Source organism: Hipposideros armiger, unplaced genomic scaffold (assembly GCF_001890085.2).
Source record: "Hipposideros armiger isolate ML-2016 unplaced genomic scaffold, ASM189008v1 scaffold_562, whole genome shotgun sequence".
NCBI lineage: Eukaryota > Metazoa > Chordata > Mammalia > Chiroptera > Hipposideridae > Hipposideros > Hipposideros armiger.
In genome coordinates, this window is record NW_017731912.1 from 476616 (window position 1) to 502664 (window position 26049).

Here is a 26049-nt window from a genome sequence, read left to right on the forward strand (position 1 = left end):
ACCTGAATATCAGGGCACCTGGGTGCGTTGTGACCTTGAGCAAGTCATTTCCCTTCCTCTGGACCTTTTTTCCATCTCTAAAGGCAGGGACTTAGATCGATTTGGGATTCTTATGGTCTATGAATTTTGTGAGTTCACAATATGCCAGTTACTGTTTCTTAAACAATTGTGGGAAATGGAGTGGGATAATGGGGCACATTGGTATTCTTGGATGAAAGACAGAGTTTGAGGCTCGCTAGAACAGTATAATTATATACACATGGCTCATATTTATTGGGTATTTACTGTATGCCAGACAGTCTGCTAAGTATTTTCCTTGCAATATCTCATTTAACACTCACTCCTACTCCCTGGGGTAGGTATGCTAATATCCTCATGCGAAAGAAGTAACAGAAGCTCAAAGAAATTAAGTAATATAAACCCAAATGTGTTTTAGTCCAAATCCCATACAATTGACACTTTCATACTGCTTTATTTTATTCATGAACTTCCACCTAATTTCTAAGGAAAAACCTCTCTCGTCGCATATGATTTGGGAAGGACATATTTGACTCAGATCTCATGTTTTTTTTTTTCTCCCCTCTCTCTTTGTTTCTTAGGCCACCTCGAGATTTAGACTCCAAAGCTTGCATTTCTATCGGAAATCAGGTGAGAAAAGTCATGTCTGTCAGTTAATATTTTGACCATTTTATATGTATGCTTTCTGACTGCCCATTGAAAAATTTATTTTTGGCAATACGCTGTCAGGGGATGGGTTACAAAGTTTGAATTTCAACAGAACTGCTGTATGGAGCGCTTGATATTTTTGAATGTCCAATAGGAATCAGGCTGTTGTGCGGAAGGAAGGTATTTGAGGACAGTAGATGATTCTCTTTGGAGCGGGGGGGAGTATTTCTCAGTATGCAAGCATAGATCTAGCTGCCATGAGTCAGCAAATGGATTACACGTGTATTGAAGGAGGCATGGCTAAAGAACCGCTTAAACTGAGCAATTTTGAAGCTGAGTCAGCGTTGACATTCTGTATTGTCTGTGACAAACAGGTGGTGTGCTGTGGGAGTCTAAACATCTCCCGACCCTTTTTGCTTTCAGTGACTGCTTGGAAAAGCTTCTAGGTCAGTAGCTTCTGGGCCAGGAACAATCCTTAGAACGCTGGGAGAAACCAGACAGAGAACAACATAGTCTACATCAAATTCATTATTTTTTCCCCTTCCTATTGCACTATTTTTTCTCTCTTGTAGAACTTTGAGGTAAAGGCAGATGACTTGGAGCCTATCATGGAACTGGGGCGAGGTGCATACGGGGTTGTGGAGAAGATGCGACACGTGCCCAGTGAGCAGATCATGGCGGTGAAGGTACAGTTGATGTTCCCCAAATGTTTTGTCTGTGGGGTATGTGTTTGTCCATCTCAGTTGCAAATCAGTCAACTCTTTTCATAGAAGCAAAATCATCTTCAATGGGGTGAAACAGAAGAGATTATTTGTAGGGAACAGTATTTCCCTCCAAATGTGTGGAAAATCCTTCCTTAACATCATCTAATACCAGGTCCAAATTAGAATTACTTTGATTGTCTCAAAGTTGTTTTTGTTTTTTTCTTGTTGGTTGTTCCACTTCGAATCCAAACCAGAGTTCACGTACTGCATTTGGTTGTTATGTCTCAAAAGCTTCTTTTATTCTATATCCTATTTCTTTTCAAGAATGGTCCCTGAAAATCAGGAAACCAGGATTGAGGGAGAAAATTGTCTCCATTTGTGGAAAAAAAGGAGGGTAAAACACATCTTGAGTGAATTTGCATAGCTTCTACACTTATAAAAAGGAATGTATAATCATTGCGTATTCCTTGAATAGATGCTAAAAGTACCTTGGAGAATGGTCATCTCTAGATGAATTACTAGAGTTGGGCCACTGTGAGGAATGTGGAGGGTCAGATGACTTGGTTTTGGACAATGGCGATATCTTTCCCTTTCCTTGTAGGTTTTTCAGTTTGTTCTTCTGCAGACTCTTTGCAAAAATGTGAAAGCCCAGTGATACAGCGTTCCTATGATTTAATGAAATAATCGTATTTCTGTAAGGTTACAGGTGTCGCTTCTCCCACAAGCACTGGGATAGGAATTAAGGATTTCTCCCTATCTGCTTGATTCCTTCTGTTTCCCACAGCTGTATCCATTCTTTTACAGTTGCTGTTTAGTCGAAATATTCTTTCTTGTTCCCAAAGAGGGGCTTTTGGTTTTTTTTGTAGGTCCCCCAATTCAGCCACAAAGTAATTAATACTGTGGCCTCTTTGCACTGAACAGACAAAATACAGTAAACCAGACTGGTTTTGTAACTTGGAAATAAAAACATTCCCAAACATTTGCACACTTTCCAAAATATATTACCAGTTTACTTCTTACTGAGGATTATTCAGGAAATCAAATGAATAACAGTCATCCTTGTTTTTCTTTTGTTATAAGTAGCTAATCGCTTGGGGTGGATGTTCGAAAGGATGTTTGCTAGAAATTGTGCTGTAAATTTTTGTGCTGTTTTCAGGATGGGACTCTTTTAACTCCTTCACTGCATTAATCAATTTCAAGTTTTTTTCCAAAATGTGTCAGCAATCCACAGAAAACAAAAAGTTAATATTTTGACTGTTTTATGCATTCAATAATAAAAATTTGAGCTGCTTTGCATATAAATGACATTTTTTTATGTGTAAAAATTTCGGATATATTCATTGGATATAAACGAACTTTGCGGCAAAAGGGTTAAGGTCCCTGCCTTACTAGCTGACATCCTCAGAGCAGTAACCGTACATTTTCCCATGCATTCCCATCCAGCGGATCCGGGCCACGGTAAATAGCCAGGAGCAGAAAAGGCTACTGATGGATTTGGATATTTCCATGAGGACAGTGGACTGCCCTTTCACAGTCACCTTTTATGGCGCACTCTTCCGGGAGGTAAGTGATTCTTTAATTCAAAGTCAGAGGAGAACGTACCTTAAAAAGAAGTTTCCCGATCACATAAATGCCATGCACAGTTGTTGTACTCTTTCTTATTTGACATGTCTCCTATAGAGTGTTTTATGCTTATGCATTGATAACATGATACCCTGGTGCAAAGTTGGCTATAAATGACAGTCTTTTCAAAAGTGGTGACCCCTGTTCAAGCCACCGAGGTTCCCTTCCTTTCTCCTTTCTGTTTTGGTCTGTCTCTTTTGGCTGAACGGTCAATATCAATTAATTGTAGACTGATTTGGAGAGATTCCTTAATATCTGAACAATTCTGGCCTTTTGGCTACTTGATGAGCTTTATGTAGGCAGCTTGGGTACCATAAAGGCTTTGCTGTACATCTGCTTTTTACTTTACTGTGATATGGTTATGATGCTTCACCTCACCCCTCAAACCAGCCTTTTGATTAACCATGGGGTAATCAAATTTGAGAGGTTAGACTGGGGTAGGCATCTAGGCTTAACTCCTAGGGGTTAGTCCCAGTAAAGGCTTGGATGTCTGGGATTCTGTCGCTTGTCTCTATGTTAGTTTATGTTAGTTTACGTTAGATGTTAGTTTTCCTCCCTGAATATAAGTAGGTGATCACATAACAGTTCTACTTGGCTGTCTGCTAGTTTGTTCTTTGGAGATAACCTTCCTTGTTTATAAATTCCTTTGAGATCTTGAAGAGACACTTTACATTCCCTCCAAAAACTCAAGCAAGAAGTAGTTCTTCCTGACAGGTGTTAACTGTGTCCTCTTTTCCTTTTTCCATCCTCTCTAACGATCTCTGAACCAATCGGTCTCCAGGGTGATGTTTGGATCTGCATGGAGCTCATGGATACGTCGCTAGATAAATTCTACAAACAAGTGATTGATAAAGGCCAAACAATTCCAGAGGACATCTTAGGGAAAATAGCAGTTTCTGTGAGTATATCATGAATCCTACAAGGAGAATGTGAGACGTTCAGGCCTCGTGTGTTTTTGTATGCCCAGTACGAGACAACACTACCTGTATGTGTTGAATAGCAATAGTGTGTCTGTGGATGGATAAGTGAATTCTTTTCTTTGAGCTCTGGGTAGAAGATTTTACCACCGGCTTGGTTTGGTGAACTCTCCATTCAAGTGTCTCTAAGCAGTGCATTCATCTGCTATGACCACATTCCTGGCGTTTGTATTCTGATATTAGTTTAATTTTCATTGGTAGATTTTTTGCATGTTTTCTGAGGACTAATAGGCATAAAAGGAAACAGAATAAAATGAAATGGAACTAAGGTTTTCTCCCTGAAAAGCTATTGAGGTTCAGGAGGGCAGAGAAAAAAAATGCTGAAGGCCAAAGGAAGAGCAAGATATACGAGTGAGAGACATCTTCTCTACTGTTAAGATATAGTCCTCTCTGTCAGGTTGAGTCCAGTTTGTGTAACTTCCTGAGTATTTTCCTGGCTAGGACCATCACTATTTGAGAAAATACTTCATTCACCTTATGACCTTAAGCCAGGGATAATAAACCTGGATTTACTTAACATTCAGTTTCTTTCCAGTGAGGAGGGACATAAATTTATCTTGTGTTTCTCTTGCAGATTGTAAAAGCATTAGAACATTTACACAGTAAGCTCTCTGTCATTCATCGAGGTAAGCATCCGTGGAGTTACCTGGCTGTTCCTTTTGTACAGTTTGTTTGTTTCACTTGGGTTTCACACCCACCCCCACCCAAATAGATGACAGTGGAATTGAGTCAGGCAAGAGACCTGAGGGGTTTTCCCTTGGGACTGGATAGCAAATCATATAAGTAGCTGTTCTTTATCTTGTCTGAGAACAGGGCTTTGTATTTCACCTGAATTGTCTATAAAACACCTGTTCACACTCAGAGCTGTGGGATTACCACACTGAGAATTTTAGAGAATAGGATAAAAATTCATCCAGTATTGACCTGGGAGTTTGTTATAAAAGCAGAACCATGGGTCCCAAGACCAACTTCATCTGCATTTTAATGAGATCACTAAGTAATTCGTGTGTACATTAAAGTGTGGAAAGTTCTGGTATAAAGCACAGCCTTTTCAGACAGCAAGAGGCAGGATAAAATGAAAAAAAAAAGGTAGATTTGTCTCTTCATCCTCTACCTCCTTCCCTTTTTCCTTCCTATTGACTTGTTATCTCTGCATCTATCCATCCATCCATCCATCCATCCATCCATCCATCCATATATCCATTCTGCCATCTTTCATCAATCCATATATACATCTATTTATCTCTGATGGTCATTTTCCCAGCATCATACAGCACCATACTTTTACAGCGCTATAATATTGGGTTGTTGGAAAAGTCATGATGCATTTTTGCAGCGAAAAACATAGAAAAAATACGTCATGACTTTTCCGACAACCCAATAGATGCCCCGAGAGGTATCTGAGAAGAAAACATATTCTTATTCAAATTCTACATAGCAATTCTTGGGAAATAAAGCAAATATACAACAAACTCATGGAAACACATTAGAAATATGAAAGTACCAAATGTGGACGTCTATAGGTAGAATATAACACAGGGAAATGGTTGGCCCTGGTGACCACAGTCAAGGCAAGCTTCTTGAAAGAGATAACCAGGTTTTTGGAAAACTTAATGGAAAATATTGATAGCTAATAAAGGGCATTGTGATTTGGTAATTTTTCCATTTCTTGAGTCTGAAATTAATGTAAAATGCCTCAAACAGTATGCCTATTATTACTGTTATTATTAAAAGTTGGAAAAAGAGGAAGGAGGAAGGGGAGGAAGAGGAGGAGAAGAAAATGGGACGTTATCTGGATAGGAAGCAAAATGTGGATTACCGACAAATGTGAAACTGAGTTTTAAGGGTTTATTTCAAAATTATGAAATATTTTATTCACATTACAGGATGTGTGTAAAATTTGAAAATCATGAAATGAAATGTGTATAGTTGTCATTCCATTGAAGGGAAAAATTATAAAGAATAATTTTAAAAGTTTTTAGAATAACATTTTTCTTCTGATTGCATGTCCTTTGTGAAAAGTATCACATGGAAAAAAATAATATAATTTCTAATTCTATCATCCAGAGATAATAACAGTTCACTTTCTTGGCTGTGGGGGTAGCTGTGTTTTATCTTTCCAGGCTGAAGGATTCCCTTAAGAGCTGTTCAGTAATGCCCATATTACTCTACATACATTTTCTGTGACCTGCTTTGTGGTCAGGAGTGTCCGGGTTCATGATGAGTTATACTGTGTGACCTGTGACACATTCTTGCAGAGGCTTCAATCAAAATTGGTTGCTTTGATTGAATTTGGTGTATGGTTATGTCACAGTATGCCTTATCATTCCACGATATTATTCCTTCATTAAATGTGCAATAGATCATTATGAACTGGGTTTTAAAAAAATTGTCATAAGAACACTTAATGTAAGATTTAGCCTCATAACACATTTTAAAATGTACATTACAGCATTGTTCATTATAGGGATACTGTTGTACAGCAGATCTCTAGGACTTACTCATCTTGCATAATTCAGACTATGCCCATGGAACTGGGCATTTGATGCAGTAATAATTTTTGAAGTTCTTACTACATGATGGGGGCACTGCAGATGATCAAGTAAGTACAGGAAACAGATTTTTCCATGGATGGATTCACAGTTCTACAAGAAGGACAAACCATGAAATAGAAAACCAAGGTGAAAGCAATAAGAAACGTGTGACCCAGCCAGGGATGGCATTTACTTTTATGTGGGACGTGGGGAGAAAGTAGGGGAAGGAGAAATAGAGATTTCAGGCCCTCTGGTGGTAGAGAGATGAATCTTCAAAGCAGGCTGGGATGATGGCTTCGTGGTTCTTGCTTTCAGATGTCAAGCCTTCCAATGTGCTGATTAATACTCTGGGCCAAGTGAAGATGTGCGATTTTGGAATCAGTGGCTACCTTGTAGACTCTGTGGCTAAAACTATCGACGCAGGATGCAAACCGTACATGGCTGTAAGTACAGCATCTGGAGGTGGCCTGTGAGAATGCAAATTGTGTCAGAAAATAGGAATTGCATGGCTACAGAGGGAAAAATTGAAATGTGCCAAAGATGCAAGAAATAGCCTGCAGCTCCTTTTTCCTTAAATATTACCTGTCTGAAATCCTTGGTCACTTGCTTCATATATATTATTTTTTAAAAAATCAAGTAAAATGGTATAGTATCTGAGAAACTCTGTAAATGAGATACAGCCCACACAATTTCCCACAGTTGCAGGGGCATGTTGCCTTGTTTGTTAGAATAGTAAGGAGAATTTAAATTACCCAAATAAGTCACTTAGGTTAGTCCTGAGAGAAAATCAGAGCTGTGAAGATTCATTGCCATTAGCAGAGACCTTGGGACCCCCTTTAACTTAAAGGACTTCTACTGTATTCTGTTTTGAAATGCACTTGTACTTGGAATTAAGAAGCTTCCTGTCCCTGTTTAGCTAAAAGTTGTTTCTATTTGTTGACACCAGACGGTAGCCCAGTGACTCTCATTAATTCTTTTTACTGAGTTCTGGACTGTTGGTGTTTTGAGCAAGGAACATTCCAGACCAGAAAAGTAGCTTTATAATGTATATCCTGTTTCTTCCGAAGGCAGAATTGAAATTAGTTTTGAATTGTGAGGGGCTTTGATCCATTCCTGTCTCCAAGAAAAGGCGAATGTAGAATAAGGAAAAATTGTGGTGACATTAGTATTCATTGTAGATAATGAGTCTTCTTGGCCTGGGAGGCATGTTAACAGCCTAAAACAGCTCACTTGGCAGCCGGTGCCACCAGAGACTTTACTGAGCTAAGAATGCCACTCAGTTGTCCTTTTCTGTCTCCTTTCCAGCCCGAAAGAATAAACCCGGAGCTCAACCAGAAGGGTTACAGCGTGAAGTCGGACATTTGGAGTCTGGGCATCACAATGGTAGCGTGTGATAACCGCCGTGGGCTGGGAGACTCTGGGTGTGGAGCTGGAGTGGGGCAGACTTTGAGACCAAGAGGCAAATGCCCTCCATGCCGGTCCTGGGCATCCTTTCCCTCCTGACCTAGCAGGAGATTCAGAGTGACAATTGTTTGCAGTATGGTGTAGAAGCCATGCTGAATTGGTGTTGGGCACACCCAGTGTTTCTCTTTATTTCACCTCTAACTGGTTGGATGCCCTTGAGTTAATGATGGAGTCACATGGGTTGTGCTACTGTCCTCATCTGTCAAATGAGAGGGCCTAATTATAGTTCCTGATGGTTTCCTTAAAATTAAATTATTCTAACGAAGGCACAAAGCAGCTTAAGCTACTCAAAAAGTGCAAAGGTACGTGGACCCTGATCGAGCTGTGTTACCCATGAAAGAGGCTCTGCTTCCCAGAATATGCTTATGATAGATGTCTTGGCTGTTGAGGTCAGGTATAGCGAAAAGACATGATAAATAGGATCATGTCATTAGGCACAGCCTTAACGTTCTATGATTAGTGCCTTATTAACAATAACTTCAGTGGTCACAAATTTTCTGTGTATCGGCAAGGTCTGGAATTACCCACCGTAGTCCTGGCTCTTTCCCAGGCAGCTGATTAAATCCTGCGAGTTATTTCACATCCCTGCCCAGAAAACATGTGATCTTGTCACAACAGCAGAGTGGCCTTTACTCACATCCAAAAAAAGATCAGTCATTTGCTCCCAGGTTTTTTTTTTTTTTTTTTTTTTTTTTGGTTTGCTTGTTTTTTCCATTCCAGCGAGGGACCTGCAGATGGCAGCACATGTACGTACAGCTCTGTGAAAGTCTTAGGGTGAGATTACTTTTCAGACCAAACATTTCAAAACCTGGTTGCTTTATATCCAAAAGTTTAATGCTGCTGATTTGAAATTTTATTAATTGCCACCACGGTGGGTTTCGTGAGGATCCAGTTTGCAGTAGGCTTAGTGATATAATATTGTTAAATCCCAAGCACTAGGAATTGGGGGAAAATTGCTTGAGAACATATTATAAATTTGTTTTCCCTCCCCCCGATTTTACTTGAACTTCACCATTGTTTTTCCCGCTGGCTCTCCTGAAAGAAAACACAGCGGATTCCGTAAAGCAGCACTCTTTCAGCTGTTGTCTCCTTGTTTCCCCTCCCCCTGTAGATTGAATTGGCCATCCTTCGGTTTCCCTACGATTCATGGGGAACGCCTTTTCAGCAGCTCAAACAGGTGGTAGAGGAGCCATCGCCACAACTCCCAGCAGACAAGTTCTCCGAGGAGTTTGTTGACTTTACCTCACAGTGGTAAGAGAGCCTCGCCTCCCGGATGCCAGTGTTAAGGAAGAAGAGGAATTCTCATGAATTTCCTCCATCGGTTTTAATCCATTATACATACATTCATCCCCAAAGCATGTACGGAGTCTCACCTCTGTGCTGGAGCAATAAAGATGCCTCTACCTAGTCCCCGCCCTCATTGAGCTCAGAGTCCAGTAGGGGTGTGTCATTAATCAATAATTGGAGTGCAGTATGGCAGGTCTAGTGATGGAGATATGCATAGAGCATTTAGAGAACTCAGAGGAAAGGCATGAGGATAGAGTTTCTGCGGGAGATACATCCTGAGCTGAGACCACGTGAGGTATTTTCCAAGTGAAAGGCAACTAGGGGAGGAAAGGGTATTCTAAGCAGAAGGAACATCACGCCTCATGTCACAAAAGGGAGAAACTCCTTTATGAGAGCGTTAAGCAATTGGCTGTTTGATTAGAGCATAAAGAACAAGATGGCAGAACCCCTTGGAAGTCTGGGGGTGGGGAAATAAGAAAGATGCAAAGAATTACCTTGAGTGAGAAGAGAGTGGCTAATTTCAGAGTGTTACATAGGTACCTGGAAGTGTTGCAAAGTAGTGGGAGTGTTTTGTTAGCTGCCTCCTAAAGAACACTCGCTAACTGTGGATACGCGTGCCCACAGCGGCATGAGAGGCCTGAGAAGGGGATCGAAAGACAGTTGGAGTGGAAAGCTAAAAGGAGCCATACTAATGCTATAAGCTTTGTTTTCATGGAAAATGCCAGTGGCATCCAGGATCGTAGGAGAGGGGATAGTTTTCTCCAGAAAAATCTAGTGATTTCTTTCTGCATAGGGACCATGATGCCTAATATAACTTGATGCTAATGATCACTGCAAGTGCTGCCAAAAGGGAAGCACAAAATGGAGCAAAGTTAGTTTATTTGGGCATTCTGCAAAAGCGGATGAGAAACGGGGGAGGATGGGGAATCAGAGATGGTGACAAGCCCAACTGTGACCCTCAGAGAAGAGCAATTCTGGCCACTTGCTGCTGGAGTTCTGAAGGCTGTTTAAGAGTGTGGCTTCCTTGGCCTCCATGCTCTTAGGGGGAGGTGTTCTGAATACAGTTTTTATTGGAAAACATGATGAGACAAAGCAACTGTCTGTTGCTTGTGAAACTAAGGCCTGCCAGACTTTTTGTTAGCTCTGGGCCCCATGTCATCACTGGTACTTTTCCCTAAAGATGTATGAGGGTGGCCTACCATTATTTGCTTTTGTTTTGATTGAATGGACAGAGGGGCTGGGTGCTATACGTAAAGGTTCTAGTATCCCACCCAGTATGTTGTTGGGTAAACATGCTGGATGTGGGGGTGCACCTGCCGGGTTGAGATGGGCTCATGATTTTGCCTTGTGGGTTCAAGAACTTTTTTCCCTTATCCTCAAATGTTTGAAGGTTACATAAGAAAAGGGATGAGTCCTCTTGAATAATTCAGACCCATCATTCTCTAGAGGGGTGGTGATGGGAAGGGTCCTACCTAGAGAAGTGTTTTCAAATGATCATCCCTATAATCCTTCTCCCTCCTGCGCCTTTTTCCCAAGATTCTGGGTACTTCAGAAAACTTTGGTAAGAACAAGCCTGCAGTAAAAAGTTCTAGAAAGCTCAGTGACCTGTTGTGCATCACCAGTTGAATCCAGTAGTTCTCAACTCTGTCTGCTCATTTATAAAACTCAAGAAAGCTTTCCAATGTACTATCGCCTGGGCCTCACCCTCAGATTCTGATGTAATTGGTCTCGGGAGGGTACTGGATATCAGTATTTTCAAATGTTCTCAAATCATTTGAATGTCCGGCTGTGGTGAGAAACCCTAGTTTACACCTGTGATCTGTGGACCCACTATCAACTGCTTCCTATCCAGAAAGCTGCTTTTCTTTTACAATTCATCTCTTTAAAAATCATTCAATTACTTTTTCTTTTACCAATGTATTTCTTTCTCTTACTTAGAATTTCCCCCTAAAGAGTCAGAGCGTTCAAGCTTTTTTACAGGTATTTTAAAAATGAAAACCTTGAAAATAAATGCTTTCTGATTTTAATGTATGCACACGTATGTGGACATGCCACATACTTACTTGTACTGTTACTATTTATATAGTGACCACCCTGTGCATACCCCCCTCCACCCATGACCACCCCTCTGAGGTCTCCATTTCCCTCTCTTTTTCTCTTAATTTTAGTCCTAGCCATTAGAGTTTATAAATTAAAAAATTTTTGAACCATAGACATTTTCCAGTTTTCCTGGAGCCATTAATTCTGTTACTAGTGTTAATTCTGTGTCATTTCATTCACATTCAGGTCAGTCAGTCTGGCTTGCTTATGGGGTTTACTAAAAAAAAATAAAAATAAATAAATAAATAAATAATAGAAATAAAACTCAAATCACATCAACTTTGAAGTCATCAAAGAATATATTCTTCAAACTTTCAGTGTTATAGAGTCTCGTACTGAAGGATATCAGTTGTGTGAAATAGTAACTCATTTTTGTGGGTATGGGAATTGAAAGTAGAAGGGAACATTAGTTCTGAATTTTTATGAGCATCCTTGCTTATCCTCAGTTGGCTTGTTTTGAGTACAGGCTCTCATATTTCAGATGCCAGGTCAATAGTTTTTTTTTTTTTTTCGCCTATCATAAACCACTAGTATATTTTCTTTGATACCCCCTTAGTATGACCATTATTTTGAAGCAAACTGATTTGGAAAAGTTGTTAAGTGCTTCAGAAAATGGTGCTGATTTTTTAAGAAAGATGTTATGGGGCCGGCCAAGTGGCTCAGTTGGTTAAGAGCTCGTTTAAGAGTGTGAGCTCTGAGCAACAGAGTTGCCGGTTCAATTCCTGGCCTGAGCTGAGCTGCCAACAGGTAGCAGGATGGCTCAGCTAAAAAAAAAAAGAAAGAAAGAAAGAAAGATTTTATGAATGGCATAGATCTTTATGGAAGCAATTTTATTTTTTATATGTATTAGTGCATGGATGCATACCTCTTTCTAATAGCAGTCTAGTTATTTCATTGTTTCATTACTGATAATTTAAGTTTGATTTGGAGCTGGATGGAAAGAATGGAAAAGTGATTTTAACCTAAGAGGCACCTCTTCTGTTTTGTCATGAAGAAAAGGATATAGTCTCTGAGTGTTAACTCCCTTTTATAGGGGTTCCTCCATTTTCCTATGTATAAAGCTGTATTTTTGAGAGACATATTTATGAAAGGACCCTTTTTTGAGTGACCCATATGTGTTTTCTGTATTTTTAAGTCCTAGTCAGGCTATGATCCTTCAGAACTTCTCAAAAAGCACCAACTCTTTGTCTTAAGTGGGGAAAGGGGACTACAAATTTGGAAAGTGAGAGGTTTCATCCAAATTTCGAGATAGATATCATTTGTGATCAAAACATACTGTGAATGTTTAAATAAAAAAAATTTATTACCGTAAAAGACACATTGCCATTAATCTCCCTCAAAATACTCCCCCTTACTTCGAACACACTTATCCCATCGTTCTTGCCACTTTCCGAAGAAGTTCTGGAAGTCCTCTTTCGTGAGTGCCTTTAGTTGCGCTGTCGTGGCTGCCTCGATGTCCTGAATCAATTCAAAACGTTTGCCTTTCATGGTCATTTTGACTTTAGGGAAAGAGCCAGAAGTCTCATGGTGCCAGCTCCAGTGAATAAGGTGGATGAGGACATACTGTAATGTTTTTATTTGGCAGAAATTGCTGTATGCCAGGAGTGATGTGTGACACAGAGCCTTTCCGTTGTGTATGGTGAATGCTGCTGCCGAGTGCCATCTAACAGAAAAGGCAGAGATCTTCAATACTGGAAGTGGCGCGTTGAACCTTAGAAACAGTGTGTGACAAGTTTCAGCTTGTTCGGTGCAGTCAGTGGGGTGTGAGCTATGGTTGAGAGAAAGTGTGTTTTAAAGTGTGCCAGAAATCATCCTCCATCATGACAATGCTTCGCGTCCACACATCACTTCTGGTATACAGCAATTTTGTCAAATAAAAATATTACGGTGTGTCCTCATCCACCTTATTCACCGGATCTGGCACCGGGTGACTTCTGGCTCTTTCCCAAAGTCAAAATGACCATGAAAAGTAAACGTGTTGAATCAATTCAGGACATCAAGGCAGCCACGACAGTGCAACTAAAGACATTCATGAAAGAGGACTTCCAGAACTGCTTCAGAAAGTGGCAAGAACGATGGGATAAGTGTGTTCAAAGTGAGGGTGAGTATTTTGAGGGGGATTACTGGCAATGTATCTTTTACTGTAATAAATTTTTTTTAGTTTAAACATTCATCTTATTTTTTTATCATACCTCATACATCTATGTTTTTATCTTCTACATCTGTCTCTGGGCTAAATATAGAACTAGAAGAACAAGGGTGCATTGGTCACAGCCCAGATAATCCATCAGAGTGTTTGTGACCTTTCATGAGATGCGTCCTGCCCGAGCGTTTGATGACGTCACAGTGGTGCTATGTACCATACACCTTCATCCAGGGAATCCGCTTGGTACCACTCTTCTCTGATCGCTGTTAGTAAGGAACAGTATATTGTGGTTTGTGGGGTGGGGCAGAAAGCATTTACAGAACATCCTTATCACATCCAAAGTTAGATCCAGGGCCCAGAGGTCCAGCTGATATATTTCTTTTGCCAGAACATCAGAGAATCTTTAATGTGAAAGGAAGGGTAGAGAAAAGAAAAAGTTAAGGCACTTATTCCTTATGCACTTGAAGAAAAAAATGCAATGATTTCTTACGCACCCTTCCTGTGTGAATTTACTTTGAAAGAGGACTACTGACTGATATTCTCTTTCTCTCCCTCCGACCCCCACACATGGCTTACTTATCATGGGGGTTTTAAAGGGTTCCTGGGGTGACTAGTGCTGACCACAGAGGCCTTATTTTGGGTTTCATCATCGAAAAGTCTGATACTAAGGCTGCACATCTGCGGAAGGCTTCACAAAGGAGTTTCTCAAGACGGTGGCTTAAAATTCTCCCCACAACCTCTTCCTAGAGGTTTGCAGGCTTGGGGACTGAGGGACGTCACTGGAAACCAACTGCCGAGTGTGAGAACAGCTTGACTTCCTTTTTTTTTTTTTAAAGATTTTATTGGGAATTGGGGGAGGGAACAGCATTGGGGAATCGGGGAAGGGGAATAGACAAGTTGCTGTCCTTTGGTTCTTCAGTCTAGTTGTGGAGGACGCTGCTTCACTGGCCCATGTTTGTATTGTGATCATTGTGCTCTTCCCGGTGAGGCAGATCGGTCGCCGGCCTCTGGACGGCTGCTCACGGTGGCTCATGGCAGCTCACACTGGCTGCCGGCTGTTCACACTGGCTGCCAGCCACTGACAGTAGCTCACGGCAGCCCACTGCAGCCTATGCCGTCGCCGGCCACTCATGGCAGCCCAGCTCCAGGTCGAGCTGTTGTTCACCACCTTAACTGTAGAGAGCGCAGTGTCACTGGCCCTCATGTGGGATCTGAACCTGGGCCCTGCTGCTCAGAGCTGGCGTCCCAAGCCAGCTCTTAACCAACGCGCCATTTGGCCGGCCCTTGACTTCCTTTTTGCTTTCTCTTCAGGTGAATTTAAGAGGCCCAGTGCCCAGCTGACTAGCCCGATGGCATGTGGGAGGGTGTTGGAGGCCAACCCAGACATCAATACGATCTGACTCAGGGGAGCTCGTATACAACAGAGACAATCAAATAAAGTTCCCAACTTATGGAGGAAGGGCAGTAAAAAGAGACACTGGATATTTATTTAGTTTATGACACATGTATGGCTTCAGAAGCCCAGTGTGTGTTTATTTTGTGGATGCACCACATAGCCCTTCTTGGAAACGATCGTGGGGGGAATTCAAATAGGCAGAAATCCTCTGGTCAGCACAGACTCCAAGCTAGCAATTCTCGAGACAGCACGAAGCTGCTTTTTAGTGTCAGCCACGGTCAGGAGCGTGTGTTGTGGCCTTTGGGAGAGGAATTAGGGCCGTTAGCTAATTGCACGCTTGAAAATGACAAGCCACTTGAAAATTCAAAAGCCTGACTCACATCCAAAAAGACACTGGGGTAGCTTTGAACTCCACCGTTGTTATTTTATACCGACTTTCAAGCACTTCCTAGTAAACATGGAAAATGTGCTTTCGCTCCTGACCTTATCCTGAGTCTTTTGCTATTCTTAGCCCACGTTTTGAAGCATTTTCAGCTTAAAAAATGGAGAGAATGGGTTCTATCAGTTATGTTAATTCAATAAACAGCCTTGGTTTGCTGTGTAAGCATTTTCCATCAGCACTCGGCAGCAGTGCTTGTGGTAAGTTTGGCGCTTTCTAATCAGGAGCCCGTAAGTCACGAAACAGCCGACTGGTCAGTGATCTCTGAGATTTCAGGAATCCTTAACACTTTGTAAGGGACCACCTTGGGGTACTTTGCCCACATTTTCTTTATACAGATTAAAGAGGCATTTCTTACATTCTTCCAGAAGTGAAAAGATAAGGCATCCTGATGTAAAATGACCTCTCCTTTAAAAAAAAAAAAAAAATGGAAGTTGAAGTTTTATGTTCTTCTACCTGAGGAGACGAGAGATTATTATTTCATTATCTGCTAATTCGAAGGTCAAAATCAGCATCACAAAGATCTGTGGTTGGTAAAATAGTTCATTGTTTTTACCATTTGAGAATGGTAAAAACTTTTCTTCCTAACTACCATTCCGGTGGGTTTTGGTCCCTGGTAGAGTTAGGGTCTGACTACTGACTCATGTCCTGTCTAAACAGAGACGCCTGAAACCAACCACTTCACTACTGAGTGTGGATTGAATGCTGCATGTGTGCTTTTCATTATTGATTTTAGCAAGTTAAATTGTTCAGATTATAGAGAAGCCGTTCTGGGTTTTTATTTGCTTTGAACAATAGCTGGAAAGTCAGGGCTTTTGTACATTAGCCTGTTTGTTTGTTTTTTACGAGGGTCTGTGTGCAAGTCAGCAACACTCCTGGGGTCACATTTCTTCTGCTGTGTTTCTTTCTCGGTGAAGTTGCTCTTGAACTTAAAAGGAAGAACTTTTGCTGCCTGGGCTGGGGGTGGGGAGGGGTGGTAGTGGTGAGAATGTGCCCAAATGACTGACGAGTCAGCTGGAGATGCTTCTAAGTGAATTTCGTTTCAGAGAAGGGGCTAGACGGTAGCAGTAAGAAGGAATACCCAAGTATTATACACGCAGCCCAGGGTTTCTTAAGCTCGGCACGAATGACATTTTAGACTGGATGATTCTCTGTTGTGGGGACTGTCCTGTGCATTATAAGATGTTGAGCAACATCCCTGGCCTCTACCTACAGATGCCAGTACCACCCTCTGCCACCAATTGTGTCACACAAATGTGCTTCCAGACTGCCAGATATCCTTGGAGGATAAAATCACCTGCACTTAAGAATCACCAGTAGAGCCCTATAGAGTCACAGGAGAGAGTGACACCCAGATTCATAAGTGGGAGTGACAAGGCCTCATCCATTTCACTCAGGCACACCTCTCCATATCAATCCAACTTTGACAGTTGATAATTCCTATTTCTAATTTGCTCTTATTTTTATCCTCACTTGAGATGAAACTTTCTCTCATAGGTTGTCTGGTCACTGAGGTCACTAGGTCCTAGATCTGCCCTCAGTTCCAGGCTGCAAGTTCTCTCCTCACATCTACCAGTACCTTGTCTCAGGTTCCCTGGCTTCTACCCACAGAATTGCCTGGAATAAACTGGTAGGCTGCTTTAAGTTGTTTTGGTTCAAAAGCTTCCTCTCCCCACTCCCATTTTGTTTTGTTTTAAACCACAGTTTCTCCAAGCATCTCAGCTACTTCCTTCACTCTTTTATGGTTCTATGCCTTGCCCCACCCCCCCTCATAATTGTTAGCCCATGTGGGTGGAGCAGAGCTCCTGTCACACATAGTAGGTCTCGTTTGCTCAAAACAGTCCTTTACCACAAATCCCAGCAATGTAATGATCAGTCCCATTTTGCGTCCTTCAGCGCCAGGCAAAATTCCTTTCCATTCATGTATGATTTTGTGACCCAGTGGGCAGGTGGCCTTGCAAATCTCAATTTTCGAAATCATCCTTTTCTCCATTCTGCAACCTGGGATCCCAACTCCAAATAAGCCGCTTCTTTTGTTTTTTCCAGCTTAAGGCCAGGGGTGAATACGGGGGCATGGGTTGAGAGGTTGGTCTCTTCGTACTGCAGTTTCTATTACCATTTCCAATATCAAGTATTATCAAGATGTCTGTGTATAGAGACAGCTGAATGAATGGGGGCCACCCGACAGGCGTGCACGACCACAAAGTATTCCTTATTCCTAAGAAGAATAATTGCTAAGTCGCTGGCCAAGGTTGCTTTCTTTTTCAGAGAACGCTAAGAGGTCACAAATAAGTAGCGTCCCCTTAGCCATTGTGTGGGTGAATTGCTTCTGCCTCAGGCAGGTTTGGTTAAGGAATATACAAAAGCAAATGATACGGTTCAGGGGAGCCAGAAGCAAGGAGAACCACGTATTGCAGATAGTGAAGAGATAACCAATGTAAAATGAGAAACGCCTGCCAATTTCTTTGCCAGTGGGTGTGGAATAAAATTGTTTTGAAGGAAAGTAGATATGTATTTTGAAATGTAATGGCTGTAGACCAGAAAAGCTAGTTTATATGTCATTGGTAAAGTATCAAAAGGAAAGTAAACCCACACACACACACACACTCTCCTGTTCTTCCCCTTAAGGTACACCCAGGGTGATTTAAAATATAACTTATAAGTGTAACAGAATAGGAAAATCAAGATAGGAGGTCTCTGTTTTCAATGCATTTTTAAAGCTGGTTATGTTTAATTATCTACAAGTTCTGAAAATCCTAGTCTAGTGAAAATACTGATGGTTTCTAGATTTTAATGTGACTAATTTTTTTGTTTTTCTTTAAGCTTGAAGAAGAATTCCAAAGAACGGCCAACATATCCAGAGCTTATGGTAAGTATTGTTAGCAGTATAAACATGTCCAAACTAACAGGTAGTAAAGATAAAGTGACTAAGACATAAATTATAATCAAACAGCCATAATGCAAGAGCTAACTCATCGAGACATCGGTAACCGGAATTGAACTCAAGAAAAAAAGAGTTGAGTCCTTCATTCATCCTAAATCCTTCTTTAGTATAACCTGGGGCATGTCACCAGTTTTAGCAATCTATTCCATGCTGATAAACATCATATAGACAAAATTATATCTATAAAGTGTATATTTTCAAATTTTAAAGATGCAAAGAATCACAAATTATTAATATAAAATGAAGGAAAGCATGATTTAACAGATTTCAATAAGGAGAGAATCTTAAATGCTATATGATCAATTTTTTGATACAATATTTAGGATTAATTGGATGAACTTTTTGGTGGGTGTTTAGAGAGCAAAGACTTACTTTGTTTTTTCCTTCTGATTTTCACTTTCGTGGAAAAAAGTGACCAATGCCTTAATAATTTGAATTATGTGACTTCTGCATACACAGTTTATCATTTGCATGACCTATGCAAAAAAAAAAAAAGTGAAAATAAGAGTTGAGTTGTTTTAAAATAGTTTCTCTTAAATTTGCGGCACCTACAATTCTAAGCTAATGACAAGTGATTCTTTAATATATATGACGGGGACCTAAATTTGGCCATCCTTATCTAAGTATATGTCGAATGTGGGAGAAACACTTTCATTTTTGAAATATCGTAAAATTTTGACTATTTACTGTTTTATGTTAACCCCTCCCTAGATTTGTTAATATCAAAAGAGATAAAACATTGACACCTTTTCTTACTGGAGCCAGTTATTTGGCATGCATTCCATGCTTGCTCCTTTTTCATCCCACCCACAAATAGTGCTCAGCTTCAAGAACAACTCAGGGCAGGTAATAGAAGTACAGTTTCCTGATATCTCAACAGATGTTGTGGTGAGGTGGCTTCGAGTTATAAAAAGTATAGCGTGTTGGCGTTTTGTTTTTTGTTTTTTGTGTTTTTTGTTTTTTTGCTATTGAGGTATATGAGTTCTTAATATATTTTTAATATTAACCCCTTATCAGACATATAGTTTGCACATATTCTCTCCCATTCTGCAGGTTGCCATTTCATTTTGTTGACTGTTTCTTTTGCTGTGCAGAAGCATTTTAGTTTGATGTAATCCCACATGTTGATTTTTGCCAGCAAATACATGAAAAGGTTTTCGCTATCACTAATCATCAATGCAATACAAATCAAAACCACCATGAGATACTACTTCACACCTGTTAGAATGGCTGTTATCAAAAAGACGAGATAACAGGTTTTGGTGAGGATGTGGAGAAAAGGAAACCCTTGTGCACTGTTGGTGGGGATATAAATTGGTACAGCCAGTGTAGAAAACAGGATGGAAGTCCCTTAAAATTAAAATTAGAACTGTCGTATGATGTAGCAATTCCACTTCTGGGTGCATATTTGAAGGAAATGAAATCACTACCTCAAGGAGATATCTGTACCCCCATATTCATTGCAGCATTATTCACATTAGCCATGACAGAAACAATCTAATTGTCTGTTGAAGGAGAAATAGATAATGAAATTGTGACATACATACGCACAATGGAATATCGTTCGGCCATAAGAAGAAGAAAATCCTGCCATTTGCAGCAACATGGATGGAGCTTTCATTATGCTAAGTGAAATAAGCAAGACAGAGAAAAACAAATCCTGTATGATCTCACTTATATGTGGAATATAGAAAAATTGAACTCATGGAAACAGAGAGTAGATTGGTGGTTGCCAGGGGTGAGGGGGAGGGACGGGAAATAGGTGACCGTGGCCAAAGGGTACAAACTTCCAGTTATAAGATGAAGAAGTCCTGGGAATGTAAGTTGCAGCATGGTGACTATAATTAACAATACAGTATTGTATACTTGAAAGCTGCTAGAAGGGTAAATCTTAAATGCTCTCGGATACACACACACAAATTTTGCGAGGTGATGGATGTGGTAATCATTTTGCATATATAACTATCAAATCATCCATTACATTGTACATCTTACACTTACGCAATATTATATGTTAATTAGGTCTGAATAAAACTAGAAAGAAAAGAGAGAAAGCATAGTTTGGAGATGTCAAGCCAGGAAGAGTTGTAGAAAGCCAATCCACAGTAGGTGATACTCACAGCCAATCACAGCCAGTGAGTTTCCCGTTCTGTTGCTTAAGCTTTATTTAAGTCTGAACCGTTCTCCCATTGGCTGACCGTAAAGGAACTCTGGGAAGTGGCTGAGAAGAGACTGGCAGCTCCTTGGGCCTCCATTGTTCCCATTGAAAAGGCAGCCCCTGGGACTCAGCATCCTCCCAGCTGCATTCGGCTAAGACCCACAGTTAAGGGAGAAGAGATGAGTAATGCTTGAGAAAATCTTAGCATACTACATGCTTGGGTTGAATGTTTCCTCCTTGATTAGGTTTTTAATAGCCATCCAGGGGCCTTTTCAGTCCTGGAGTCCCCTTTTCTTGGTATGCTTCAGCAACCCCTAGAGCATTTTAGTGTTAACTTCACATAAAAGACAATAGATGTAAGAGTGATCCCTGAGGGATCCTCTGGAACCTGCACTTTTATCTTAAAGTTGTCTTGTTTGTCCCTATTTCCAGATAAAAGAAGAGCATTTTCCATATATTTCTGGCTATTTAAAATGCAGAACTTTTTTTTTTTTTCTTCCAAGTGACCTCTTATCGGAGGTTTCAATGGAACACACTTGAGGAAAAATGCTTAGTTCGAGCTTAATATACATGGGCCGCTGACGCTGAATTTTACCTTTCCAGTATATCCTAGCGCTGTGGTCTCTTGTGGCCTACATGTTAATGTTGTAAGGTCGTGTGGGCACCCCCCCCCTTCTTTTTATTTGAAGTTTGTCTTTGTGGTACTGGAAATGGACTTGCCTTTTAAGGCCATAACTGCTCCCTGCTTTTCTGTGGAATTGAGGTTTTTAAGTGGAAAATCTTAGCCCAACTCTTTAACTGGAGCATTGAGAAAACACATGCTGAGAGGCTATTGTTTAGGTTGTAGGAGTGGGAGAGGAGGTAGAAAAGAAAACAAAAATCCCTCTTTAGGGTGAAGGACAGTATAATTAAGGTCCCAACCCAGACACGTCCCTCTTATAGAGATCTCAAATGTTTTTCTTTCTAACTTGGGTGTACCTGCTTTCATATCATCTCATTTGCTTGTTCTCTCAAACTCCTCCTGGGTGACATGACTCCACAGGATTTGTCCTTCTACAACAGAGACAAGCCAGCTTTTTCAGTAAGAGATTAATTTAAGAGAGTCAAGATTTTAGGCTTTGTGGGCTGTCCTAACTACTCAATTCTGTTAGTTTAGTGTGAGAGCAGCCATATTCAATGTGTAAACAAATGGCTGTGGCAGTGTTCCAATAAAACTTTATTTAAAAGACAGGTGGTGGACAGAATCTAGATTGAACCACAGTGTTAAGCAAGGCTGACTGAACGCATAGAAAACCACCATCTTGAGGGTTGAAGTGTTTTGCATGGGCTGTGGAGACCATTTGTGATTGTAGCTTGCCCTGCTGCTCCTGGCAGTACATTCATGGATCTCCATGTTTTCTCCAGGTGCAACCAGTGGGAACATCCTTCCTTCCTGTCCCTGGATCCCTTTTTGAGAAACACAGCCTGGGGATGAGTTCATGGTGCCATTGGCTCATCTCCTGGTTGCTGTCTTTGCTATTCTTAGTTCACTGCTTAGAGAAGGAACTGGGTTTCCCCCCAACCTTTTACATCCTCAAAACCCACACAAGAAGGAGAGTCACACTTTCCGTTTTTGACATGCCTTCCTGCTTTCCCCTCCCTCTGCATTTTGGCTCTCACAGCATTTTCCCAGCCTGAGAATAAACTGCAGGATGTGTCAGGATTTTTTTTTTTAAACTTCAGGTCAAGTGATTGAATTCATTCACAGACTCAGGCTAGGTCTACTGAGCTAGTAGCCACCAGCGGAGCCAGGGGCAAGGTGGGGTTGGCAGGCATGGGAAGCAGTCACTGAGATAATCGGAGGCTTGATGTGTCTTGTTTTGATAGTAAAAGGACTTTTGAAGATCACCAGATGTCACGATGTGGTAATATTAAGCATGATGGTGAAGCACTTGGTAAGTGTGCTGTGTAAGTGGTTAGGAATCAAAAGTGATGCTGCAGGGCTGGCCGAGTGGCTCAGTTGGTTAGGAGCTCGCTCAAGGGTTTGAGCTCTGAGCAACAGCGGTTCGAGTCCTGGCCCGAGCTGAGCAGCCACTGAGCTGCCAACAGGTAGCAGGATGGCTCAGCTAAAAAAAAAAAAAAAGAAAAAAGTGATGCTGCATTTATTTATCCCAGGAGCTCAGGATGAAGGGCCCAGTATCCGTCCATAGAGCAGGTGTGAAGCTTTGAGCCAACACCCAACTTTTTTTCTTTTATCTCCAGGTGGGCAAACGCAGAAAACCTCTTTTTTCTGAGTCCCTTAGTGACCACCTACCTCCTTTGGGGTTTTATTTTTTGGTTCCTTTCCCATTTGCATTGTTTCCTAAAACTTCTACAGGTGGGCATTCAGTTCCCCTCAGAGCTGACTCATCCAGCCCTCTGCTGTCAGGTTTAAAACAAAATATAATTAGAACACCTACAGCTAGGCAAACCCCCAAAGTCAAGGGGAACAGAGTGAGTCACCTACTTGTCTGCATACAAAAATAAAATAAAATAAAAAAATAATAATTAAGAAAAAAAAGTTCACATTTAGCTGCTCAACAAATCATTGAAAATAGTACCACCAGACAATCAGGGAGGTGGCCCATGCTGTGTGGTGGGGGATGGGTACATGGCACTAGGTTCTACCTGAAAGAATCGTCCTTTTTGGTTTGGCTGGTTGGTTCTGTTTCTGCCATGAGAACTGTGGATCGTTTAAATAGAGGTGTAAGTTTCCAGTGCGACAGCCTGGCAGCCTGACACTTATAAAATGGAGCCATCTGGGGAGGGTGGTCCTGGTGAGAAAAATGCCTTCGTTTCCTTCAGAATTGTTTTGAAATGTATGGCCTCTCATATCACACCACATCTGTTCCCTCCCCCAGCAAAGCACCAGACTTGATGTGTTTGCAAAGTTTATTTAATCTGACCTGCGTGAATAGAGACTTTTTTTTTTTTATGCTTTTCAATCTTTAACCTTCGAGTTGAATTTTTTCCGCGCCCACCTGGAGTTTGGCAGGCTACATTATTTTCCAGGTGGATCAACTCTTCCTCAAGAGAGACGGAAGTGTAACTCGTGGCTGTAGATGTGGTGTAGAAAGTGGCTTTGTTAACTATTTCAGTATAAACCAGCTCTCCATTGTCAAGGGCAGGCGATGCCTTGCCCAGTTAGTGTTCAACAACTTGTTCCTCATTCTGTCATCCATCTCCTGAGAAATGAATGTGCATAAATCTATGAAATTTCTAATTATTTTACTACCATATCAATCTAAAATTATCTGTAGGGGGGGGGGCCGGCCAAGTAGCTCAGTTGGTTACAGTTGGTTAAGAGCTCACTCAAGAGTGTGAGCTCTGAGCAACAGGGTCACCGGTTCAATTCCCGGTCCGAGCTGAACTGCCGCTGAGCTGCCAACAGATGGCAGGATGGCTCAGCTAAAAAATAATAATAAATAAATAAAGTTAAAATTATCTGTAGGGGACAGGGTTATTTGTAAATCAGAGTTTGGACTGTCTTTGTATTTTACCATAGATGAGGTTTACATAGCCTAATTCCATATATATTTTTAATCAATACATACTCTGTCGTGGGAACATATCAAAATGCAAGGAGTGGCAACTAAGATGAGGCATGGTTAAAATATCTGCATCACTAGATGTATGTACCGGGGGTGCCAAAAAAGTGTATACAAGTGGACACTTTGGTCAACGTTGCTGAAGCAGTAGTTCTCTGTAATCAGAGGTGTCTGGATGCTGTTGGTAACCACTTTGAGCACCTCTTGTAATGGCAGAAGTCAAATGTGACTTGTATTCATCTTTTGTTAGCAGTATGCATTGAGTATTACAATTTTAATAGTTTTTTCCTTTCTTAAAATGTGTATATGTTTTTTTGGCACCCTCTGTAGACTTGATTTGGGAAAGGGTAGGAAGAGACCAGTTTAACAGTGATAGAGGAACTTAATCTGTTTACCAAACAGATCTGTTCATTTGCAAATCTCATATATTGTCAGTGACAAATATTAACACCATGTATTTTTCTTTTCTTCCCCAGCAACACCCATTTTTCACCATACATGAATCCAAAGCAACAGACGTGGCTTCTTTTGTAAAACTGATTATCGGAGACTAAAAACAATGGACTCAATCGGTTGACCCTCCTGTGGATTGGTGGGTTTACAGGGTGAAGTGAGATCACTAAAGCGCCAATAGAAACTCATCTTCAAGTTTTTAACCCTGCCTCTCAGAAGGTTTTTCTCCCCATTTTCTTTGTTTACCCCTCCAAAGGGGGCCTTGGAATCTATAGTATAGAATGAACTGTCTAGATGAATGAAATATGATAAAGGCTTAGGACTTAAAAAGGTGATTAAATATTTAATGATGTGTCATATGAGTCCTTAAGCTTCTCAGACTTCTCTTGTTTGTTACAAAATGAATGCATTGGCCCTGGTAAAAAGGTGCTACAGTAGTGATGAAATTGTAAGTAGATTTGTAGTCTGTCCCACTTATTATTTTAATATTTATGTTTAAGCGCTTGGTTGAAAAGATTCCATTTTATGCAAGGAGGAAGATGCGAAAGACAAGGTTGGGTTGGCAATATTTATAGGGCTTTTATTTTTTAAGTTCAATTGTGTCTGTGGTCCAGAAGAAATTATTTAATGTGCATCTTTAAGAGTATTATAAAAATATCAACAAGCAGCTCTTCTTGTGAAATATCTGTTCCAGCTGTTGTGGCTGTTGCCATGTCCCCAAATTTCTGCTTAATCCTGGGTCATAACCACATACTCTAGGTGAAGTGGCAAGATGTCCTGGTCATACTCCTTTCCCAACTTTGGAAAACATAAAATCACTTTTATCACAGCTCAAAGAGTCACAAATTTGGTTCTGTTGACATTTGTGGTATAGTATTAATGAAATGTGATTTGTGATGTGATTTTTTTATCACCTATTTTGTGTGTGTGTGTGTGTGTGTGCGCGCGTGCACGCGCACGCGTGCGTGCGTGCGTGTGAGTATGAGACAGAGAGAGAGAGAGAGAGAGAGTGAGAGTATTTGCTAAGTCATAAGTTCTGCCAAGTGGCTTCTGTGCACATCTATATTTAGTAAGGAGGACATTTGTCAGTCCCAAAGGGAACTATCACATGAAACCACAGAGAATTGGTGCCTTCTGCTGTTGCCCCTCCTACATTGTACAGACCCCAAGGACTGCCTTGTAGCGAATGTACTCTTTTGCTTTTGTTTTTGTTTTGTTTTGTTTCTTGTTCAATGAAGAAGCCTTACTGTTAATGGAAGGGCTGCAATGGAAGAAAATTAAAGGCAGGTAGTTGTTCTTTGATAAGATGAGGAGATAATGGGGAGGGTTGAATTAATTCCTAGGAATCGACTGCCAAATTTCCACGGGTTCAGTTGAGGCTACATCTTTCTTTAGCAGCATGTAGTGGCTTGCTCCATTGTAGGAGGCTGGCTCCATGGTGCTTTAGGTTCCTCAGAGATCAAAGAGCGAAATGATCCACAGGAAAAACACTACCGACAATAACCAGGAAACATTGCTTTTGGACATTGTGTGTCCTACGCTTGCAATACAAGGGTAGATTTTAATTTTGAAAAAAGGAAGAAGAGGACATA

The 26049-nt window shown here is 40.8% G+C and overlaps 1 protein-coding gene across 4 annotated transcripts in view; it reads left to right on the top strand.

Annotated features, from left to right (window-relative positions):
- Window positions 1–25118, top strand: part of MAP2K6 (mitogen-activated protein kinase kinase 6) — a 104863-nt gene extending 79745 nt beyond the window's left edge. For 3 of the 4 annotated variants that reach the window (XM_019623802.1, XM_019623801.1, XM_019623803.1), the window contains exons 3-12: window positions 600–648; window positions 1239–1352; window positions 2814–2933; window positions 3775–3891; window positions 4545–4596; window positions 6820–6947; window positions 7810–7887; window positions 9080–9219; window positions 18160–18205; window positions 24481–24820. In XM_019623802.1, the coding sequence (XP_019479347.1) occupies window positions 1275–1352; window positions 2814–2933; window positions 3775–3891; window positions 4545–4596; window positions 6820–6947; window positions 7810–7887; window positions 9080–9219; window positions 18160–18205; window positions 24481–24558 (837 nt within the window). In that variant the 5' untranslated portion in view covers window positions 600–648; window positions 1239–1274 and the 3' untranslated portion in view covers window positions 24559–24820. Of the gene's footprint in view, window positions 1–599; window positions 649–1238; window positions 1353–2813; window positions 2934–3774; window positions 3892–4544; window positions 4597–6819; window positions 6948–7809; window positions 7888–9079; window positions 9220–18159; window positions 18206–24480 lie in introns of all 4 variants that reach the window. The other variant, XM_019623800.1, reaches the window with a different exon arrangement.
- Window positions 25119–26049: the final 931 nt, after the last annotated feature.